Source organism: Macrotis lagotis, chromosome 2 (assembly GCF_037893015.1).
Source record: "Macrotis lagotis isolate mMagLag1 chromosome 2, bilby.v1.9.chrom.fasta, whole genome shotgun sequence".
NCBI lineage: Eukaryota > Metazoa > Chordata > Mammalia > Peramelemorphia > Peramelidae > Macrotis > Macrotis lagotis.
Window position 1 is genome coordinate 175,754,777 of NC_133659.1, and position 24,436 is coordinate 175,779,212.

At 37.3% G+C, this 24,436-nt stretch overlaps 1 protein-coding gene across 1 annotated transcript in view; it reads right to left on the minus strand.

Annotated features, from left to right (window-relative positions):
- Positions 1 to 3,441: 3,441 nt before the first annotated feature.
- DGKE (diacylglycerol kinase epsilon) overlaps positions 3,442 to 24,436 on the minus strand; it is a 30,933-nt gene continuing 9,938 nt past the window's right edge. The window contains exons 3-12 of the mRNA XM_074223662.1: positions 23,748 to 23,904; positions 22,299 to 22,418; positions 21,057 to 21,200; positions 20,504 to 20,661; positions 17,295 to 17,346; positions 16,817 to 16,930; positions 14,708 to 14,779; positions 13,552 to 13,679; positions 13,151 to 13,262; positions 3,442 to 10,634 (exon numbers count right to left, since the gene is read on the minus strand). Of these exons, the coding sequence (XP_074079763.1) occupies positions 10,476 to 10,634; positions 13,151 to 13,262; positions 13,552 to 13,679; positions 14,708 to 14,779; positions 16,817 to 16,930; positions 17,295 to 17,346; positions 20,504 to 20,661; positions 21,057 to 21,200; positions 22,299 to 22,418; positions 23,748 to 23,904 (1,216 nt within the window). The 3' untranslated portion in view covers positions 3,442 to 10,475. The remainder of the gene's footprint in view (positions 10,635 to 13,150; positions 13,263 to 13,551; positions 13,680 to 14,707; positions 14,780 to 16,816; positions 16,931 to 17,294; positions 17,347 to 20,503; positions 20,662 to 21,056; positions 21,201 to 22,298; positions 22,419 to 23,747; positions 23,905 to 24,436) is intronic.

A 24,436-nucleotide genomic window follows, 5' to 3' on the forward strand; every position in this document is an offset into this window, starting at 1 on the left:
CAGAAAGGTTAAAAAGAAGGTAAAATTCTTCTGAGCATCTATCATGTATTTTCCAGAGAAGAGAATGACAAAGCACTCCAGTATCTTTGCCAAGAAAATCCTGAATGAGGTTAGAGTGGGACACACTGACTTAACTGCCTGGAATAACTGGGAATTCCAAGCTTACAAAAGCAAGAAGAAAACAGCCCCTGCCTTCAAGGTACCTATATTCTATTGAAATGACTTACCCAAGGGCATACAATTAGTGAATGGCAGGGCTGAAACCCAATCTCTCTGATTCCAATGCCAAATTAACTTCTGTTTGCAACCTGTCTCTATTTCCCCAAGGAAATAAGATTTAAAGAGCATATCAGATGGTATCCTAATTACTTTAACAAATATTTGGTCCCTGTGAAACAGGTACTTCCTATTCCCCTTCCCCCATAGTAAACTGAGGCAGATTGAATGTCTGGACCATGGTCACATGTGATTCCAAGTCCAACACTGCCCAATGTTTCACCTAACTGCCTCCCATAAAAGTGTGAAAACCTGAAGGTGAATGCTTTAAAAATTCAAGCCAAATTCTGCAGGGTCAACAGGGAGGGTGACTTATTCATGAACTACACAGGTGTCTGACTCAAGACCATCTAGTTTGAATTTCTGTCCCATAAGCAGAGTTGGAACCCAAGGCAGAAGTAAATGAGGTATCTCTGATCCTGGGGACAACCAGAGGCCAAGTCAAATGTTAACTTGGACATAAGGCTTGGAGTGAAAAGTGGGATTGAGAGTCAGGATCCCTCAGTTCTTTTAATGTGAGCTGGGAAGTGTGCCTATGCCTAAGGCTGGGTAGGGGCACACAAAGATGGTATTGCAGAATAGAGTTTGATCATAGGGAGATATTATTGCTATGTCCTAGAGAAGAAAGTGGCCTTGAGAGAAAGTGGAAGGTCAATGATATATGTGATAGGAGAGATCACATCAAACCCTTTGCAAACCTAAAAGCCTTATAGAAATGGGAGATATTATTTTGGTGATGTCTGTAGATAGGTGATGGAGAAAATGGGCCTCAGGTCATATTTTTGTGAACAGGGGATGATCCAATGTTATTATTATTATTGTGTGTGTGTGTGTGTGTGTGTGTGTGTGTGTGTGTGTGTAAGAGATCTTTAGGCAAGGGTTTTTTTTTATCATTGGGAAAAAGGAACTGTATAAGGACAGAACAATTGGGATGATGCCCACAGGCATCTCTTACAAAAGAAGGGATCCTAGAGATCATCTACTCCTAAATGTTCATTGTACATATGAGGAATCTGAGGCCTGGATATATCTAGAAAAGCTGGGATTTGACATGAAATCCATTAAAACATCTCTTCTGATTCCAAATCTAGTGTTCTTTTTGCTATGTCTCTTTTCCCCTTTTTTGGATGGGGTGGGGCAATAGGTTAAGTGACTTGCCCAAGGTCACACAGCTAGTATCAAGTATCTGAGATCAGATTTGAGCTCGGGTGCTCCTGACTCCAGGCCTGTGTTCTATCTACTATGCCACCTAGCTGCCCCCATGACTTATTTCCATAGGGAATAATTATAATAATTTGATTTGGGCTTTCACCTGGTTCTTATTGCAGGAACACACCTTTGTTGTTCAGTTGTTTCAGTTATAAATTCCACAGGACCATAAGTCCTCAGGGTTGTTGTTTGTTTGTTTTTTTGCAAGGCAATGGAGTTAAGTGACTTGCCAAAGGTCACAGAGCTAATTATTAATTGCCTGACTCAGATACTCCTGATTCCAGGGCCAATGCTCTATCCACTGCACCACCTAGTTGCTCAGTTTTTTTTTTTCAGTAAAGATATTGGAGTGATTTGCCATTTCCTTCTCCAGCTCACTTTACAGATGAGGAAATGAGGCAAATAAGGTTAAGTGACTTGCTCACGGTTCCATAGATAGTAGGTATTTGAGGCTGGATTTGAACTCAGGTCTACTTGATTCCAGGCCTGCTGTTCTATCCACAGGATTAGTAAGTTATGACATCTTGGACAACTCTGGAAAGGTTAGAAAGTTTGAAATCTTACGGAAATGCAAACATTTTACGTTCTCTGTTCTAACATTCTATACCTCGAGATTCCTGGAAATTCTGACAGTCTATGGTAAGGAACTTCCAGTTGTTCCATTTCTCAACTATTTCCATCCTAATTCAAGAAGACTAGAGTTGAAATCCAGCCTCAGCATTTACTGGCTGTGTGACTCTGGGCAAATCATTTAATCTTTGCCTCAGTTTCCTCATCTTTGAAATGGGAATAACCACACCTATTTTCCAGGGTGGTTGGGAGGATTAAATGTGATAATAATTGCAAATTGCTTATATACCACCTGATGTGTAGGAAGCACTATATACCATATTTCCCTATGTATAAGACATAACTGTTTTTGAAAAATTTGGGGTCTAAAAACTGGGAATGTCTTATTCAGTGGTTGTAGATTTTTTTTACCTTCATTTCCTGCTTTTTCGTGCTTGTTGTCTTTGCACTCATTGTTTTGCATTTGTTACCCATATATTAGATTATGTTTTGCCATATTCTGTCCATAAATGGCTCAGAAAAGATTTTCATCCAGTGCTGAAGTCAAGTTCAAAGTGATCCAGTTTGTAGAAGTGAATTGAAATCATGCTGCTGAACCTGTTTGATCCTCCTCCAACTGACCATAGATGGTTCAGATGAGACAAGAATGACTGATGTAAAAGAAGTTCCTCGCTATTGTTCTATCAGAAACCAGGAGGGATGGGAATTTAGGGTAGCCTTGGAGGGATTTGCATGAACTGATGCTGAGTGAGATAAGCAGAACCAGGAAAAACACTGTACACCCTAACAGCAACATGGGGTGATGATCAACTTTGATGGACTCATTCATTCCATCAGTGTCACAATCAGGGACAATTTGGGACTACCTGCAATGGAGAATATCATCTGTATCCGGAGAAACAACTGTGGAGTTTGAACAAAGACCAAGGACTATTACCTCAAATTTAGAAAAAAATCTGATATCTTATTGTCTGATCTTGGTATCTCAAGTAAACTATGGAAACAATGTAAATAGATTGACAAATTGCCTTTTGTAGGAGGAGGGAAGTAAGATTAGGGGAAAAATTGTAAAACTCAAAATAAATAAAATCTTCAATTTAAAAAGAAAAAAAAAAGTTCCTGATTTCAAAGGAGGATACAATGGGGCGGCTAGGTGGCGCAGTGGATAGAGCACTGGCCTTGGAGTCAGGAGTACCTGAGTTCAAATCCAGCCTGAGACACTTAATAATTACCTAGCTGTGTAGCCTTGGGCAAGCCACTTAACCCCATTGCCTTGCAAAAACTAAAAAAACAAAAAAAAACCCAACCCCCCCCCCAAAACAAAGGATACAATTAGTGCTTTAGGTTCATGAAATGGAATGGACTATGCATGCATCCATGCACCACACTTGCCCCAAAGATCCTTGAAAGCTATGAGTGGAAGGTCCTTGAATTTCCTGATGAATAAAACTTGAGTTTAATAACTTTAGGTAATACTTTTTTTTTTTCAAATTTTGGGCCCCCAAATTAAGATGTCTTAGACACGGGAGTGTCTTATAAATGGGGAAATAAGGTAAATGTTTATTATTATAATTATTATTATGGCAGCTAGGTGGCAAAGTGGATGGCATGTTGGGCCTGGAGGTAGAAACACCTGAGTTAAGATTCAACCTCGTATACTTCCTAGCTGTGTGACCTTGGGCAAGTCTTTTAACCCTGTTTGCCTCAGCTTCCTCATCTGGAAAATAAGAGAAATGGAAAACCATTCTGGTATCTTTGCCAAGAAATCCCCAAATAGTCATGAGAGTGGGACAAATGACTGAAATGAAGATAGTAACAATAATAGCTACAATTTGAGGTTTGCAAAGGTGATTGATGGACTTGATTTTTGCTTTTACTTGTATGTTTTTGGGGTTAATGCACAAGATTCAAGACCCACAGAATTATCATGCTCAAGTCTTTTGAGTTTTCAAAAAGAGGATCCTAGTGAGGACACTAGACAAGATTTGTCCTGAGATGAATTTGATCTTCAGTTTTCAGGAGAAAGCATTATATTTAAGAATTGATTATCCATTTTGATGAAGGATTCTTTCCAAGAGCTGTTCCACATGTATAGGTTTTTTCTACCAATAATGAATGCCACGAGCAACGAGACCAATGAACTTTTGCAGAAGGGGTATGTAGTAGGGTTGGATCAAGGTGTAACAATATTTCATTGGTGTAAATTTCCTCACACTACTTGAAAAGCATTGGCCGGTTGCCAAAAGGAACCTTGTGTAGCCTTTGGACATTGTGATTCTTCAACTCTTCTGTCAAGGACCTGGGTCCAAAAGTCACATTACTCATTGCTTTTTAGATTGTCAAGCTGAAAGGAAACTCACTGATGCCCTCATTATCACTGGAATCAGAGAAAGAATATTTTGTCTCTGACTCATATATTGCATTTGTAGCATTTACGTCATCAAATTCTCTATGTGATAGTTCAACATTGGATGAATCAGGATGAATTTCTTACTAGTAAAATTTGTTCATTACAGTCTCTCAGACATTTTATCAGAGAGGATGGAAGCAAATTTGTATTATCATAACCAAATATAAACTCTAAAAATATTCTGCCTGAGAGGTGATGAAGTTAAAATGAAGAAAGAACCATATACTTTTGGACATGACCAATGTAGGAAATTGGTTTTGCTGTACCTTCTAGTCTTCTACATTTTATTCCCCACTACATATTCTTAAATTCAGTGATACTGTCCTACTGTCCTCCTGGCTGTTCCTTGAAAAAAGACACTCCCTCTCTCAACACTGGAAATTTTGTGATTGTCCCTTCTAACTTCAATGCTCTCCTTTCCAAACTCCCACCTTCTAATCCTTCTCCAAGTGCTTCATTTCACTTGTGTATGGTTGTCATTGGTAGTATGCTACAGACTTGATGTCCACTACGTGTTTCTTCATCCTCTGGGCTACCCACAATTTTGTTTATTTGTAGAGAATAGTGTTCCAGAATTCAAAGTCATATAAGATTCATCATTGGGCTGGGGGCGGCTAAGTGGTGCAGTGGACAGAGCACTGGCCTTGGAGTCAGGAGTACCTGGGTTCAAATCCGACCTCAGACACTTAATAATTACCTAGCCATGTGGCCTTGGGCAAGCCACTTAATCCCATTGCCTTGAAAAATCTGAAAAAAAAAAGATTAATCATTGGGAAAATATTTCTGTTAAAAAAGAGTCCTCACCTCAGGATGTCTGAATACTGTGCAGTTTCTTCAAATATCATTTAGCTTGTTCTATACAATTCTGGCTGCATATCAAAACCTGGGCAATCTTCTTCCACTTTAGTTTTTTTTTTAGCTTTAATCCTTTTTTAATGTCTGTAGAAATTATCAAGACCAGATGGTAAGCTTTAAAAAGAAAGACCCAAACTTGTAAATGTCATGAAACAACTCAAACCATTTAAGAGATTTTTAAAAAGCGTGTTAAGAGGTTGAACAGAGTCTGTTCACTCCTATACTGATCAGGATCTTAGCTGTGAGGCTGAAAGAGACCTTACTGGACACCGAGGCCACACCTCTACCTCATTTGTTGGAGGAAACTGAGGCACAGAGACCACTTACCAATCATATGATGATGTTTTTTATTAAACAGATTTCCCTTTCTTATTCACCCCCATACTTAGAAAAAGAAAGTGTTAGGCATCTGAGTAAGGAAAGTAAGTCAAATTTCCAACAAAATTTTAATGGTCTCTTCTCAAGTACTTTTAGATTCTGCAGTTCTTCTATTTAGGCTTGTGAGAACATAACATACAGATGCTTTAGACCATAAGGGCAAGTACAGTAATTAAGTGACTAACTTGCCTAGGGTCACTATAAATTACAAAGCGCCTGTCAGGATTTGAACTCAGGTCCTCCCAGCTCCCAAGTTCATTGCCATATCTGTTCTTATACTGCTTCTGATCAATAAAGTTTATATATGTCTGTATTGTTGTTTAGTCATGTCTGACCCTTTGTGATCCTATGGACCTTTCTTCACAAATTTATTGGAGTGTTTTTCATTTTCTTTTCTAGTGTGTCCCCATTTTACACAAATAGGGGTCAATACAGCTGGTGTCTGAGGCTGAATTTGAACTCATTTTCCTGACTCCAGGCCTGGGACATCTATCCATGGCACCAGCTAGCTGCCCCATGTATCTGTATCTATATTGCTTTATCAGTATTTGCAAGTTTTTTTAAATGTCTGTGTGTAGTATACCAATGAAATTAGAATTTCCTTGGGTAAGATTGTATATTCTATTTTTTAAATATCTTCTTCCTCTCCACATGTCTCATAAATCTACACACCTTCTTACCCAAAGTAGGAAATCTAAAACTCACCATGAGAGGCAATGGACAGTTAACAAAATTACTGACCAATTTAACTAAATCCAACTCATTTTGTATACTTTACGTGTGTCTGTAAAAATGTCAAAATATACTGTAAGATAAAATTTTTTTAAAGGCAGTTTTATTCTTTTGAAGAAATAAGTAATTCATGCCCAAAGTTTATTAAAATGTCTTATTTCACATTTTTGCCATCTTACTCATATAATACAATAGTATAGACCCAATATAACAAAAGAAAAATGCAGCAGTTTTAAGTCAGTGATGTTTTAAATAAATAACTATATATTAATTTACACATCTAAAAATAATAGAATTACTCTGTATTTTACTAGAACAAAGGAAGAAGAGGCTAAAATCAGTGCTTTACTACTTAACAATTATATTAACCTTACAAAGTGGTCAATTTACCAGTGCTCCAGAGAATCCCAAACAAAATCAAAGCAAAACAAGAGAAAAAACTTGTTCATATAAGGGGAAATATAAGAGTGAGAAGCAAAAAAAAAAAAGCTGTATACAAGTCACCAGTTACCAATCATATAATACTTTGTTTTCTATTAAACACATTCCCCTTCCCCCACCCTGTCTTAGAAAGAATGGTTATGGTATCTGAAAAAAAGGAAAGTCAGCTTTTCAATCAAATCTTAAGTGCATTTACTGTGTTTTTAGATTTTTTAGTCCTTCTGCACAGACTTATGGGAACATAGGATATGGGAGACACAGGCCCAAAGGGTAAGTACTTTAGTAAGTACTGTAGCTGGTTTGTCAATTTAAAATGCAGACAAAGCAAAACAAATTACACGCTTGGCACATGTGTCTGGGAATGCACTTCTATAGAATTTGGGGTGGACTAAGAAAAAGGAGCATTTTTTTCCACCTGCCCCTTTTTAAGTTTCTGCTTCATTTTCCTAAACTCCTCAGATTTTATTTCTAAGTAAAGTGCTTATACTCCCTTCTCTGTCAATAGTCAACATGGGGGGAAGGTATGGCAACTTTACTCCTCTACAACTCATTTGGGACAAACAAAAGTTATGCATTCAGCCTATAAAATGATACAGCTTTATATGTCATTCTATTTAATATAATATCAGCAATTCAAAATACATATCAAAATAAAAAAAATTACTTATATTACAACTGTAAAGTGTTTGCAAAAGAGGGAATATATTTTTACTTCTGACATGCTAGTAGCTTCTGGATTTACATGGCAACTTAGCTTCTGAGTCATAGTATTTTACAATACTAAGTAAGCTACTGTATTTCAAAATACAACTACTATACATTTCTATGACAGAGTTTAAAGCAATAAAAAACAAATCACTTTGACTATAAAAATTCTAAAATGTTGATAAATTTACTGCTAATGACTACAGAAATTAAACATTTCAGATAATAAAACAAAAAGCTGATGTACTCTTAATAATCAGATGTCCAACTTAAAAAAATTTTAAAAAATTATAGTCCTATTTAAATAAAGTTTATGGCAAAGGAAAGTATGAGTGGAGGAAAGGTCAAAAGTTTTCAAATAACACTTATTGGGAATTAGGGATTTATCAAGAGTGAAAAACGAGAGGAATTTGGATACATACTAACTTTACACAAATATTCTCTTCCTGAGAAAATATGTTTACTTTTTTTAGGAGGAGTAAATAAAAGCATTTTTAAATGAATTAGGAGAGTGGACAGTGCACATGTGAATGTTTGTGAATGTTACATTTATATTGCTTGGCTTGTTGTCCAAAGGCTTAAGCATACTTTCTTAAAACAAGATTGGAATACTTTTTGTAGGAAATTTTTACTCCTTGATGCACAATGACATCCTATAATAACTTTTCAAAAGCAAATTTTGTTTAAAATCTTCAACTGAGTGAAATTGGAAACGACACTGGAAAATGGTATGTAAAAGGAAAAAAATAGGAATATTTCAAAATCCACTAGGTGATTTCTACTTAAAGAACAGATCTTGAAAGTTATTTTATGTAGCAGCTTGAGTTCTGACTTTGCTTGAGAGAAAATTATGGATGCAAGACAAAGTTGAATGAGACATTCAATTAACTAGCTCCTTTGCCCCTATCCTTTGTACTATGAATTCCAGGAAAGAGTGCTTCAATCCTGTGCATTAATCACAGGAAAACATGAAATGTGCCAGTGGCCCAAGCATAGAATTTTGATTATGGAGCAGATCATAAGCCTAATTTCATTATATTTACACATGATTAATCTATTCAAGCAAACAAAACAAAGCAAAGCAAAAAAAAAAAAAAATCAAACCTGTAAAATTCTACCACTACCATGATATAGTCCTTTACCAAATCTCCCAAATTTAGAATCCGGGCTTACTCCTAGAAACTTGGAAGTTTCAAGTAAAAAGTTAGTACAAATAAAAAAGGTACACTTTAACTCACTATGACCTAAAGGCAACATGGGCTGAAAATAGAGGTCAGTTCAAGAAGGGGTTTAAACAAATTTACAAAATATATGTATATTCATGTTTGATTATTAAGAGAAACTCAGGGTATTTGGGGTATCAGGGGCACATTCCTTACATTCATCGTCTAAAAACTATCAGGCCCTTGCCAGGCCACCATAGGCAGGTCAGCTGGCAATTGTGACTAGCAGCTGGGGCAAAGAGCGCCCCCTCCTGGGCAACTGTGAGACCATGTCCTCTCACTGGAGGGTGCCAGGAGAAAGACAATATAATATAGTCTGATGACACAATACAATACAAAACATGGTTTACAGATGTGCCAAAAGTCATTTGCCAGTGTTTTTAATTTTTTTGAGCTTTTAGGAAAGCTATAATTGGAGAACAATAATAGCAAATGCTATGGATTTCCTTGAGCAGTCACGGGGCTAGATTTAATTTCCATCTGATAAATTTCAATCCAGAAGAATTAAGTAGTTACCACAAAATAAACTGATATGTGTTGGACATACATAGATATATCAACCAAATAAATAAGTAATACATATATATATGTTTCTTATTTTAAACAAATAAGATGTAAACACATTCATTATTTTATTCTTAAATAGGAGAACAAGAAAGTTCTATTTCAAGATATCTGGGAATATTTAAAATGCCTACTTACCACAATCCTTTTTTCCCCCCTAGAAACTTGCCACTGCATGTAAAATGTACCAATTATTCTTGTTGGATAATGCTTGCTGAATAAATTTCACTTACATATTTTAAAATCTATCTTAAAATTTCATCATCTCTTTAAATTACCATCTAGAAGAGTATGAAGTGACAGGCACAGATTTCGATGGACAGTGAGTTTTAACAGTGTTCATACAAAGTAAAGTATTCAATATAGTTTTTTCCTTAATTCTAGTGTTTTTTGGCTATAAGAATGATATAAGGATTCTAAAACCAAACTCTTAAGTTTAGTTAATTAATTAAAACATAATCACTAATCAGCAGTCTGAAAAATGATCCTATAAAAAAATTTAAAGGTGCCATCTTTCTTAATCGGTGGTCTTTTTTAGTTTCCTTAGAATTAATATTTGTGGGTGAATCCTCTTGGTGTGTAGGAATTTTCAGTTAACAAATAAAATGCACAAGTAGATGGACATTTTTATCAGTGCCTAAGATTTCTTTAAAATTCCATGCAGTCCTAGCTTAAACCAGTGCATTTCCATAAAAGTAATAGATAAGTTTTTCAATATTCCAATGATATCAACTAAAAATGATAAAGGAAAAGAACTATTTTTTCAGATCACAACTGTGTACAGCAGACATTTGCTACAAGAAAAAAAGAATGAAACAGTATAGACTTAAAAGAGTAAATCTCTCACTGGAAAACATACAATAAAAAAACTTTTGCAAATGACACAACTTCCTATAACTTTTAGTTGAAGAGCATATAATTCCTGAAATTAAATATTGAGCTTTTCCAAGTAACAAGAAGTTTAGCTTTCTTCAGAAAGTCTCCCCCCCCCTTTTTAAACAGTGCTTACAATATTCTAAAGAAACTAAAGAGTAGCCTAAGATTTTGATGGCCAGGTGACCTTGTGTAGGTAATCACAGGTCTTCATCAGGAGGTTGAGTCTCTCAAGAGTGCTACTGCTCAGATGTGCTGGAGGCATCATCATCGGTTTGCTCCCCACTATAATACAACATCTTTGCACGTGTCTTATGAGTTATGGTAACTGTGCAGGGCCCTTGGGCCCAAGGCTCTCCATCTATCTGCATTGGCATCTTTGAGCTCTTCAAAATCAACTAGATTTGAGGAGGGCACAGAATTAAAAAAAAAACAACAAGTGATCATTAGCAGTCCACAGAAGCCTTTACCAACTAAAGCTTATCCAACTATGGTGAAATGTATTTAAAAAGAAGTTAGATTACTAGTTGTCTTAGAGGGAATTTGTGAATTAAGTAGATTATAGCAAATTCCTACTTTTTTGTGTTATAGACCCATGGGTCCTTTTTCAAAATGATATTTGTTGCTTAACATTCATAACTGAAGAAAATGTACATTTTAGAGTGAAAATGGAGATCATATCCTCTCCCTCCCCACCCCATTTAAGTTCTTCTGAAATTTATCCACAGATCATCAAGGGATCCATGGTTACCATGTTAAGAGCTTTACAGACTTATGTTAATGTTTCTCTATCCAAACTATATTCAAGAATGATAATATCTAATTTTTTTTTTTTACCTTGGGCTACTCTAGTCCCTATCTTAGTATGAGAAAATGATTCTTAGCAGTTGGGGGTAAGATAGATGGGAAGGGTTCAGTCCCTTCCAACTGTAAGTTTCTGTAACTGAGAATTTAATTTCACAACAGTTCCATGTAAACTTGTGTTTGTTGTTACTGAGTCATCTCAGTCAAGTCCAACTTGGTCTCTACATATTTCAAACAAGTTTGATCACATCATACACTTACTCAAGAAATTTCAGTGGTTCTCTATTATCTTGAGGACAAATGTCAAATCACTTCAAAGTCCTTCAATATATGACTGTAGCCTCTCTTTCAAGATTCTGGTCCCAGGCACACTGGTTTAGATGATGTTTCAGGACATGACATTCCATTTCTTTTTTGGTTTTTTTTTGCAAGGCAATCAGATTAAGTAACTTGCCCAAGGTCACACAGCCAGGTAATTATTAAATGTCTGAGGTCAGATTTGAACTCAGGTCCTCCTGACTCCAGGGCTGGTGCTCTATCCATTGTGCAACCTAGCTGTCCCTATTCCAGTTCTTGTTTTCATTTGGGGGGGGGATAGGGTGAGGTCATAAGCTTGTTTTCCTCTCCTTAGAAAACTCTCCCTTTCTAACACCTGCCCCTTAGAAAAAAATCACCCGCTCCTTGGCCCATGAGTGTAGTTGCTGAATCTTGTCTTTTCTATCTCCACATCTCTCGTCTGTCCTTCTCTCTCTTCATACAACCTCCATCCTGGGTCAGATCCTAATTGCCTCTTGCTCGGTTGAATGCCACAGGTTCCTCATTGGTCTATCTTTTCTCTCCAAGTCATCATTCACATGGCTGTCAAACTGATCTTCCTAAAGCACAGGTCTGGCTCCATGACTCCACTACTCAAATTCTAACTATGTCAATTTGGCATGTAAAACCCTTTGCAACCTGGCCCTAACTTACTCAATTTTACAGTTTCTCCCTCTCATGTAAACTGCAATATAGTCAAACTGGATCTCTTTGGTGTTTCCCTCTCAAGACAGATATCCCACTTCGTTTCTCTAAGACTTTGCATTGGCTGCCCCCTTTTTCCTACCCTTTTCCTTTTGCTCCTCACCTCTGCCTTTGAAAATGCTGAGTTCTCTTTATTCAAAAACATGAAGACTTTTATATTCTTACCAGCTGCTACCCGCCCCCCCCTCCTACTCTCTAATCACTATTTTTATTTTGTACTTGTTAACATGTATAAATGTTATGTCTTTTAACAGAAGGTAAATTCCTTGGGAGGAGGGCCTGTTTCCTCTTATTTTGTACTTCCATAGCCCACTACAGTGCCAAGAATACTAGTGTAGAGGGCCTAGGCCCTCTAGTTAACTTCAAAGTTCAATTACAGAGCTAATTCCTAAGAGAGGCCTACAGGCCTTTCTGGATTTCTCCCATTATTAGAGACTATCAATCCTGCATCCCCACCCCCTCCACTCCCCCAACCCCTGCCAATTCCTTTGCATTTTTTTGAAAAATATATTCCCCATTTTGCTTCTATTGCCTTCTCATGGCCATAGCTAGAACAGGACTGTCCAAAGTGTAACCTGCTAGCCCCATGTGGCTTTACAGGGGCCCCTGTGAGTTAACTAAATGCTTTCTCACTAAAATGGCAAATCAAAATATAATGTTTATTGTTTCAATAAAAACTTCTAGCCCTGAGCCAGAATGTAAGCCCTCCAAGGCTGGGAGTTGAGTTACATTCCCATCTTAGCATGCATGGCAGAGGCCTATACCCAGTCAATGTTGCGCAGTCCTAGTCAATTAGTCACTAGCCCACAGGGTGCTCCTCTCCTGGAGGCTAGTCCTGCTGCCTCCTTGCAGGATAGAAGTGACCCTGGTCTCTCTGAAGGTCCTGCTTGCAGATGCTTCAGGCTCTGCAGATGCTTGGGGACTCAGCTTTGATTGGAGCATTTCATGAAGACCCAGCCACAGGGGAAGGGAACCCACACTAAAGAAATCACTGATCCTTGAGTGATGCTACTTTAAGAACAGAAGGAATACTTAAGAGGGATCTTAAGCGGACAGTGAAGAATTGAACAGGAATAAGATTTATACTTACCCGAACTGTATGAGCCTGTCCTATTCGGACAGGATTAGCCAATTTCACTTGAATCTGAGCGCAGTGGAAAGAACCATAGACTCCAACTACTTCCAATAACCCATCATCATGTCTAAAATTGGAAAAGCAAATAGTGATTAGGCTATAAACAGAAACAAGGCTATAAAATAAAGTCTCCGGGACCAATTGCAGTTCAAGTGGATGCCTGGTTTTAATAGGCTGGCAATATACAAAATTCTACCAACTTAACATTGTTACCTTTATTCTACCTCTATTCATAAATACGACAAAGAAACAGAAAAAGAAATCTAAAAGGGAAAACATTTTTCAACTTAGGATGATCACAGGTAGAATCTGTTAAAAACAACTGACAAGGTAACATGAAGGATAATCTTATGTACCTGGCTAGAGGATAAGTCTCATCTCCCATTCCTTCCCATAATCTGCAGCCACCTCCCCAGTATCCAATGTTGAGAACTATGATTCCTTCCAGACTAGGCAGATCTACTCGCTCACCATCCAACTCTAGCTTTAAAGAGATACAACAAGTAGTGAGTAACCAAGAAATAAATTGTCTCCAGATCAATCTGCTTAAGAGTCATGCTTAAAAAATAAAACACAAAACAAAAAATTCCATGTCCATGGATATATGACATAATTTCTGTAAATTATGATAACAGAGGAGAAGAAGGGGGTACGATGGATAGAGGACAGGTCTTGAGTGACCTGGCTTGATATTCCCTGGGCAAATCACTACCTTTAAGTACTCAAGGCAACTATTTTAGTCTGTAAGTTAGAGAAAATGCCTAACCTGAATGGGCAGAATTTCCTTATTGGGAGTTTCTGATGTCAAGGAAAACCTAGGTCCAGTTCTTATCTAGCTCTATTAAAAAACCCATGGGTATTTTCGTCAATACTTTCACCCATCAATTCTTTCACCATCTGTCCTCTCTATGGGCAAGGGATATCCTTCAATTAATACTTGAAATATCAAAACTGGTCTCAGTATACCCCTTGATTAAATTTACTCAAGATGAATGCATGTCTGACAACTATTCTACTTGGGATGTGCTATAGGAAGAATTCCTTCCCTTCCAATTCTCAAATTATGTAATATTTTTCTTGCTTACCTTAGATGTAATTTCAGAAAGTCTAAGAGCTTACCATTACAAGCTATATGAGATATGCTTCCTGTCTACACCACTAAACATACATACAATAATTAGAAACAATTTATGCACATGTCTCAAAGTGCTCAACTGTGTGATCTGAACCATAAAGAACTATCAATGTTCAGAAAAAAAGAGGATAACAATAAAAACAACTCATTAGATGGATTAGAGGATGGGTTGTTGTTATACTGTGGTAATGACAATAACTTCTACAGCCAATAAACTTGTTAATATTTTCATTTTGTGAAAAAGAGAAATCACCAGATATCTAATCTGGTCTCTGGAAATCTAGAAATGTGGGGGATGTAAAATTTTGCATTTTTGTACAGGACTCCAAGGGGAAAAAAATGAAACATAAGAACTGGAAGGAATATGAATGCCTTACCTCAACTTTTTTATTCAGATCTTTACATTCTTGCACTAAGCAATCTTTGGTCCCATAGAATAAATAAACAGCCTATGGAAAAAGGAAAGAGAATATAACATTAAACATATGAAAAGAACTTTGACTCTTAAAACATTTCCTCCTTGATCTGTGAAGGAGAGGAGATGTTAAACAGATGTATAATTTCAGTTGATTGCCACCCACCTCTCCTAAGGGAAAACATCCCTCAAATCAAATTAAAATTCTTTTATTTTTCTTTCTTATCTATCTATCTATCTATCTATCTATCTATCTATCTATCTATCTATCTGGTTAAGTGGTTTACCCAAGGCCACACAGCTAGGTAATTATTAAGTGTCTGAGGCCGGATCTGAATTCAGGTACTCCTGATTCCAGGGCTGGTGCTTTATCCACTGTACCATGTAGCCACCCCTCTTTTATTTCTTAAAAAAAAAAAAACATTCTGGATGAAAAATTTAAGACCTTCAATGTAGGCTTAGGATGTAGGAATGGAAAGGTGAAATAAGCTTTAATATATTATTGCTATGTCTTATTCTATTATGTTGCTGGTAGTTTAAAGGTGATGGCAAATTGAAATGGATGGTTAAATAACCAGTCTATTAGCAACTTGCTGACCAGCCTTTCATAGTTGCTTTTTTGGCTTCATCTGAATAGTCACTGAGAGCAGGAATCCTTCATTCTTTGCACTTGAATCCCAGCACCCAGACAGTGCCTGGGCCACAGCAGGTTCCTAATAAATGCTTGCTGATTGAATGACTGTATATTTTGACTCATTAATATTTTTATTCGGTTTGCTACTCTAAAAGGTAATATAAATTTATGAATAAAGCTGTTTTATATGAAGTAGCAAATTTCTCATTGGTTTTGAAGGTAGAAAGCTGAAGTTCTTGAGAAGATAATTCAAAATCTTGCAAATAATCACCTTTGTAATAAAAAAGTCAAAAGGAATAGTTTAAATCTGCTTTATAGGAATGTAATGGGTAAATAAAGAAAAGGGGGACTATAGGGAGACTTATGCACTATACTGCAAAATGAAATAACTGGATTCAAGAAAACAAGATTCACAAAAGCTGCAGTGATAGAAATGGAAGGAACTACAACAAAACCATTAAAACCAAATGCTGTGAAATTATAATGGCCAAACTTAGCCCCAAAGGACTGGAAGCCAGCACCATTCTCCTACTTGGCAGAGGTAGATCATGGTACAAGTTATCAGGCTAGATTGACATGCAAGTTTAGTTTTTTTTTTTAGGTTTTTTCAAGGCAAATGGGGTTAAGTGGCTTGCCCAAGGCCACACACAGTTAGGTAATTATTACGTGTCTGAGGCCGAATTTGAACTCAAGTACTCCTGACTCCAGGGCTGGTGCTCTATCCACTGTGCCACCTAGCTGGCCTCCAAGTTAGTTATTCTTGACGGCTTTTTCTCCCTTTTGTGCTATGAATCGCTCTGGGTTGGAGGGGAGGGAGGTATATATTGGGAAACAAAGGGAAGGCAAAAATAAGATATTGATACGTTAATTTTATTTTAAAAGAGGTTTTAAAAATGTGTAACAAGACAAAGTAAAATGATTTTGAAATTATTTTGTACACTCTGTTGCTGAGGCTTTGAAAGTTAAGTTGAAAACTTCCACAGGAATTGAGTCTATGAGGAAATTAAAGAAATAATTCTGGCTAAGGGCCACAGTAAACAAGCTGTTTCTATTTTTGTTGTGAAATTTTTGTCACTTTTACAAAAAAAAATTTAGTTTTATTAAAGTAAATGCTACTTTACCAAAAAATTCTTTCGGTTAAAATATATTCTTGATTTGGTTTGGCATCTAGTCATAACAAGTTATGAACAAAATATGCTACCTTTTCATTTTAAATGATTGAATAGTTGCTGTAAATTACATTGGACTTGATGGAAATTTTCCCCTTCATTTAAACACTCAATTTGACAATCTTAAATGATCACACACATAGAAAAATGTGTACAAATGTTTTTATAAGTTAATTCAGTATTTTAAAGGATGCCAAATAAGAATGGAACTGTTTATTTTTACTGTACCTTCAGTAATAAGCAGGAAATGTTATTTTATCCAACACACCTTATTAAAAATTCTGCTAGAAAACAGGGATGGTGTCTTCTCACGGTGAGCATGAAAATTTAGAGCCATGAGGGCATCAGGTCCAACAGAAAAATAGTTGTTCATTGTGAATACCTGCCAAAAAAAAAAAAAATTAGAAATAGGAACCAGTCTGTTCTTCAGCCCAAGATTTTGTCACACTCAAGTATGTGAGGTTTTAGTCTTTATGCAAACTGAAAATAGTAATAATTGCAATATTTGCTTTTTGTGTAAGACTTTGTGTGCACTGAATCACAGCATTTTAAGATTGGGGAAGCTTTGGGATTATCGAGTCTATTTTCCCCATTTTACAGAGCAAGAACCTAAGAAACAGAAAGGAAAATGACTCGTTTAGACACCAAGAACTTGTTTAGACAAAGACACTAAACAGAGACATCCAAGTGGCAGTTCAAAAACCAATGATCATCTAATACACATCTCTGAAGAACACAAACCATACCTTTGGCTTCCTTAAATTGTAATATCCTTTCTTTGTTATCTGCACCTTCCACCTAAAAAACAAGAAAGGTCAAATGGTACTTTTCACCAACAACTATCTAGAAAAACTAGAGAATGAAAGTTCCTCTGTAACCTAACACAGTGTCTGAGAAAAGGCCTGAGGGTCATGCATGCTCATTGGATTACCTATGGACCCACAAACTCTGAATGTTCCCCCTACCCCACCTCATGGCACTCACACCATCTCCCTCTGCATGAGGAAGAGCCACAATGTGGACATCTATTTTTTTTAGACATGATGATATACAGAGTTGGATTAGGGGCGGAGCCAAGATGGCAACAAGAGAGGAAAGTTTATTAGGAGCTCTCTCATAAAACTTTGAAACTAAGGACTCTAACTAAATTTTCGAGACAGAACCCACAGAGGGACCCAGTGAGGCAGTTCTCCTACTTAAAGTAACCTGGAAAAGAGCAGAAAGGCTCTGCTCCCTGGGGTTGGAGGGGCAGCCGGCCACAGGGAAAGAACTTCAGCCTCTTGGAGGCAGCCCCAGGGCGCTGGGAGCCTCGGCTTACAGCAGTGGGGGAGTTTCCTGAGCTACGCCCCTGGGCACAAATTGGGGGAACAGCGGGGGACCTCTGCCAGAGGGAGCACGTGAAGCCTGGCCCTCAGGGCACACAGCCAGCAGGGAGGAAGCAGCAGAGGAGCAGCATGGCCAAGGCAGACCAGAAAACAGAAGCAGGAAGAGCTGGTAAGCAGGAGCCCCCAGGGCATGAGCCCATTGAGCTGAGGGAGGGGAGTGAAAAGAGACTGCCTAGCTCTGTCCTCTGCCCCTGGAACAAGAATCTGGGCCTCTGACCACATTCAGATCCTGATCGCAGTCTAGCTCCCCCCCCCCCCCCACAGAACAGCAGGGGCACCCTCCACCTCAGCCCCATGGCAGAGGTGGGGCGTATATGGTCACTCACAGACCAGGAGGGAGAACAGAGCCTCATATACTGAGACTCTTGTGGGAATGTCCCAAAAGCTCAGGAAGCACCCCAAAAACAGGCTTAGGCTGGGAAAATGAGCAAGCAGAGAAATAAGAGGAACACCATTATGAAATATTTCACATATGAGCTCAAGAAGGATCAAAACAGTCTGAGGATGAGGAAGCACAAGCTCCTGCATCTAAAGACTCCAAGAAAAACAGAAATTGGGCTCAGACTATGACAGAGCTCAAAAAAGACTTTGAAAATCAAATGAAGGAGTAAGAAGAAAAGCTGGGAAAAGAAATGAGAGAGATGCAGGAAAAACATGAAAATGAAGTCAGCAGCCTAGTCAAGGAAAGCCAAAAAAATGCTGAAGAAAATAGCATGGTAAAAACCAGCTTAGGTCAAATGGATAAAACAGTTCAAAAAGTTATGGAGGAGAAGAATGCTTTAAAAATCAGAATGGGCCAGATGGAAAAAGAGATAAGAAAGCTCTCTGAGGAGAACAAATCCTTCAGACAAAGAATAAAACTCAGGGAGATTGATGAATTTATGAGAAATCAGGAATCAATACTTCAAAACCAAAAAAATGAAAATAAAATGTGAAACATCTCATTGAAAAAACAACTGATATGGAAAACAGATTTAGGAAAGATAATTTTAAAATTATTGGAATACCTGAAAGTCATGATCAAGGAAAAGAGCTTTGACATCATTTTCAAAGAATTACTACAAGAAAATTGCCCTGATATCCTAGAAGCAGAGGGCAAAATAGAAATGGAGAGAATCCAGCTATTACCCTGAGAAAGAGATCCCAAAAGACCAACCCCTAGGAATATTATAGCCAAGTTCCAGAACTCCCAAGTCAAAGAGAAAATATTATAAGCATCCAGGACACAATTCAAATATTGTGGAGCTGCAGTCAGGATCACACAGGACTTAGCAGCAACTACATTAAAAGCTCATAGGGCTTGGAATATAATATACCGGAAGGCAAAAGAGCTTGGAATGCAACCAAGAATCAACTACCCAGCAAAAATGAATGTCCTCTTCAAGAGAAAAAGATGGATTTTCAATGAACCAGGGGAATTTCAAATGTTCCTGTTGGAATGGCCAGAGCTGAACAGAAGGTTTGATCTCCAAATACAGGACTTAGGTGAAGCATAGAGATTGGAGAAGGGGAAAATATGAGGGACTTGATGATGAACTGCATGTATTCCTGTATAGAAAAATGACACTGCGGTGGCTAGGTGGTGCAGTGGATAAAGCACTGGCCCTGGAGTCAGGAGTACCAGGGTTAAAATCTGGTCTCAGACACTTAATAATCACCTAGCTGTGTGGCCTTGGGCAAGCCACTTAACCCCATTTGCCTTGCTAAAACCTAAAAAAAAAACAAAAAAACAAACAACCATATCCCAAGACAGTTCATTTCACTTTTGGATGGTTTGAATTTAAGATGATATTTTTTTCTTACTTCAAGTCTAAATGACTATAATCCATTGCTCCTAGTTCTCTTTGAAGCCAAGTAGGACAAATCTAATAATCCATCTTTTCCATGATGTCTTTAATTATTTGAACTATCACATCCCCTAGGATAGGATTGGTCTCTAATCCGGTGCTCAAAATGAACTCTATCCCCTCTTTGTTTAAGTTCTCCTAATCTTTCAAAGTCCAATTTCAACTGATACCTTCTCTGAAGCTATTAACAACTCACACCTGTGGACTTCACATAGCACCAAATTTGAAAAGGTAAGCCTATGTCTTATTTAAATTTTCTCTCTCTCAAGAATCTGGTACAGGTTTTTAATAAATGCCTTAATGTTCTCAGTATGATATCTTAACGTTAAAAAATTCTATGGTATAAAGTTGGCAGCATTTCTGTTCATGTTTTTGAAATAAAATATTTTGAATGTGTACTTTTGTCTTTTGTTTTTGTTTGGCAAGACAATAGGATTGAGGGACTTGTCCAAGGTCACACAGTTAAGCAAGTACTAAGTGTTTGAGGCTGGATTTGAACTCAGGTTTTCCTGAGTCCAGGGTGGATATTCTATTCACTGCACCACCAAGCTGCCCCACCCCACTTTATCTTAATGATTTACTCTTATCTCTCATTTTTAAACATACTCAAATCTCAGCAAGTAAATATACTTGGTATGCTGCTGCTCAGTATGGAAACTGTGGTTTACTTATGACTACAGTTATTTAGATCTGAATGTCAACAATACTCCTGAGCTTACTTACCGATCTAGTTCAATTCCATCTGCTTCCATTACATTTCTTAAAATCTGTGCCACTGGAATTTCACCAGCATAACCCGCACCCCAGCCTAATGTATTGGCCAAATCATTGCCTGTTCCAAGAGGCAAGATCGCAACTTGTGGAATGTACTGTTCTTGTCCCTAGAATTTGGAATGAACAGATTTTAGGGTTGTTTTGATTAGATTTTTCTAGGGTCACCATAACCTGACAGAATTCAAAATGGTAAGACTATGTTAAAGCACAAACTAAGGAGAAAACACAGGAAAAAAAAGACTCAATTTAATTTTTTGCACTTGGCAACGACTTCAGAAATTCATTTGTGATCTTTAAAAACCACCAATTATTCTTCTATTCTACATCACCAGAACCATAAGTTTCCTTCTCCTTTAATGCATTTTTAGTATATGATGATCCATAGTCTGATAGGAAACCAGTATATCAACTTCTATATCTATGACACTAAAGTTACCCTTTAGGGGGAAGTCCCATTATAGTAGCATATGAGGTCTCAGAATCTTAAAAAATATTTAAATACCTTGATCTTCATTTCATCAATTGCATCCAGGACCCAGCCTACAGTGCCATCCCCACCACACACAAGAACTTGAGCAGAATTATTGGGAAGAAGAATGCAAAGCTGTAAGGCCTTGGAGGGGGGAATTTTGGTCAGATCAAAAACCTTCAGAGAAAGGAATAAAAAAAAAGTAATTTTATGAATTAGTATCTTTCAGCTCTGCAGATGACTCACTAATGATGGCTTATGTTCATATGTTAAGGTGTAACTAAAAATAAGGCCCTTGCTATATTAAATATAAAGGATTTCTTTTTGTTTATAGTTGCAATTACTGGGAATCAAATACAATTCATTCCCCTACACCTGCTGCCCAAATTTTGCTCATAAAACTATTCTATGCTTGCGTATATCTTCTCCCTTTTAATTTAGATTGCCTTTGAGAAACTAAGGTTCCTAATGACCCATAGACTGCTTCTCCATAAAAAAAGACTCATCTTTTTAATGTCAATATCTTTCCAGTGATATCACGCAGCTATGAGGTATAAAATGCTACATTCTGGAAAGAATTAAAGTTTTGGGGCCCCCAAAGGGCAAGGGAGAGATGCATGGTGGGAATCAGTAGTCTGAAAAGACATTACCAATCAATGCACATAAAAAAAAAAATGTGACAAAGGATTCATTAGAAAAATGCATGCTCTGGGGCTGCTAGGTGGCGCAGTGGATAGAGCACCGGCCCTGGAGTCAGGAGTACCTGAGTTCAAATCCAGCCTCAGACACTTAAATAATTACCTAGCTGTGTGGCCTTGGCCAAGCCACTTAACCCCGTTTTGCCTTGCAAAAACCTAAAAAAAAAAATGCATGCTCTGAAAAGGAGGTGTGATGGACATAGAGTTTGGGTAAGGGATAACTAATGGTAGTCAATTTGGGAACTCCTCTGGCAACCAACCTATGTCCAGATATGGAAAAGAAAGCACCTTTGGAGGTCTACACAGAATCAGGAATAGATAGGCTATTATTTGCTCTGTTGGAAAGAACTTTCTCACTGATGAGAGCATAGATCTTTTAATATAAGGTGAGTCCAAAGACCATCTTTGCAACTTGATGTTTTCAGTATCTTCACTAAACTAAGGATGGCAGCACTTAAATATAATCAGTACTCTAAAATTAATAGCAGTTATTCTGTACTCATTACTCATTTCTTCAAAAAATGTCCATCAGTGTATTTGACAAGAATTTAATAATTAAGACTTTTCCAACAGTTACCTGGACTGGGTTTAGTAGAATCTTAAATTCTCCAAGTAGATGTTCTCCCATGTTATTTCCACTACGTGTATTGGCTAGGATGATTATTGGGGACCACTGAGTTCCATAAGGTAAGGCTAGCTATAGAAAGAAAAACACACAAAGAAATAGGTATAATAGATAAGAGATATTAAGAACTGAAATTTTCAGTTCCTTTTATCATAAAACCTGTGCTTTTAAAGTGATCATTGCTATATGTAGAACTCTTAATGCCAACAGCACTTCTCAGGAAGAGAAAAGACCTGAAGTGATCTAGTCCAACCTCCTAGACAATGAAGAAATCATGTCTACATAAGTCCTGATAAATGATTTTTCAGAATCTTAGGATAATTCTGGTGACAGGTAGCTTACTAATTCATTCATGAATTTAAAAAAGGATTTATACTGTGAATCCAAAGCTGCCCCTCTCTAACTTTTAACTCTTGTCTTAGTTCTGTTCTTAGGAACTTCAGGGTATATAGTCCCTTTTTCATACAACTGTGCTTTAGATAAGAAAGATTGCTTTTTTCTTCTTCTCATTAGTCTCATTATTCTCTCTTGGCCTTCTCATATTCTAATGTGGACATCCCAGTCCAACTGTTCCTCATGAAATGATTTCTAGACCTATCATCATCTTAGTCACCCCCTCCCCTGATGTCAGTACCTCTCTTAAAATGTCATACCTGAACTGAACACAATATACTAGATGTTGAAAAGCTGCTACATAGAACAGAGGATCTTAACCTTTTATGTGTTTTGATTGTTGCACCAATAGTTTTGGCAGTATGGCGAAATATACAAATTCCTTCTCAGAATATTGTTTTTAAAATGCATCAAATAAAATACATGACTACCAAGGAAACTAATTCTATTGAACACCGCCAAACTGTGGAGGGGCAAAAGTTCATGGACTGTGTTGAAGAATCCCTGATGCTAATACAATAGAAGGATACTTTTATTTCCTGTGATTTAACTACTTTTCCTCCTTTCTATTTCTCTTCTTCAGAGATGTATTCACTGACTCTAGGTCACAGCTTTGCTCAGTAACTTTCACCTTTGCTGATACACACACACACACACACACACACACACACACACACACACACACACACGATAGTATCTGTAGTTGCTAAAAGGGCTGGTTCTAGTTCTGACCCAGATACTCACTGGTTGTGGGATCCTAGCTAAGTCACTTGACCTCTGAGCAACCTACATTAACTCCCTAAGACTCTAAGTTATTTTGGAAAGACTGTATCTTTCCTAATGATGCAGTAGATTTTAGACACAGAAAAGACTGGGTAATTTGGTCCTTAGGCTCAGACTGAAGATTGGACAGGCACTTATTGTGTAGACTGATGCTGAACCTTTGGCTTAACAATGAATTCAAAGTAGAATATTTTAGAGAACTATTTCAACAGGAACTATAAGTACCTTTCCATAATCAGGTTTTTTGTTTTTATGCATCTGATTGATGTCACTCAAATAACCTGGGGGAATGATGAGGCTTTTGAATTCTCCTAAATCACACTTTTCATCCTTTAGGCTTTCGAAACAATCATCATGTACTGTACCCTGACACCAAATGCACCTGTGGAAGAAAATATGCAGGAGAAATTAATGGCAGACTGTAAAAATTTCAAATGCTCTTATTCAATTTAACGAAGTCCAAATATTTTTGAACTTCTCATCAATTGTGTGTCTTTTCTGATTAAAAAGTAAAATGAATCTATCACCAAACTGGTATAAATTATAAGAATTTTCTAACAACAGCTTCTAAACAAGAAATACTTTGAAAACAGTGGAATATTGCATGATGTTTGCATATTTCTACCTTTGTGACACTAAAAAACATCAATCTAGGAAGAGCAATAAAATACAATCAACTTTCAGCTATGCAGTGATGGGAAAAAGAGAAAAGTTTAAAAAACTGACATTAAGCCATCATCAATATATTGAAAGGTAAAGTGAAACAGAAGTTTACAAACAATTCCCTCCCCTTCTTCCCTCTCTCCCTTCCTTCCTTCGCTCTTCTCTGTCTGTCCACATAAGGAATCATACCTTTACCCAGGAGTGCTCTGCCCAAAGGAATATAAATTTTGATCCCTACTGATCACTGTTTG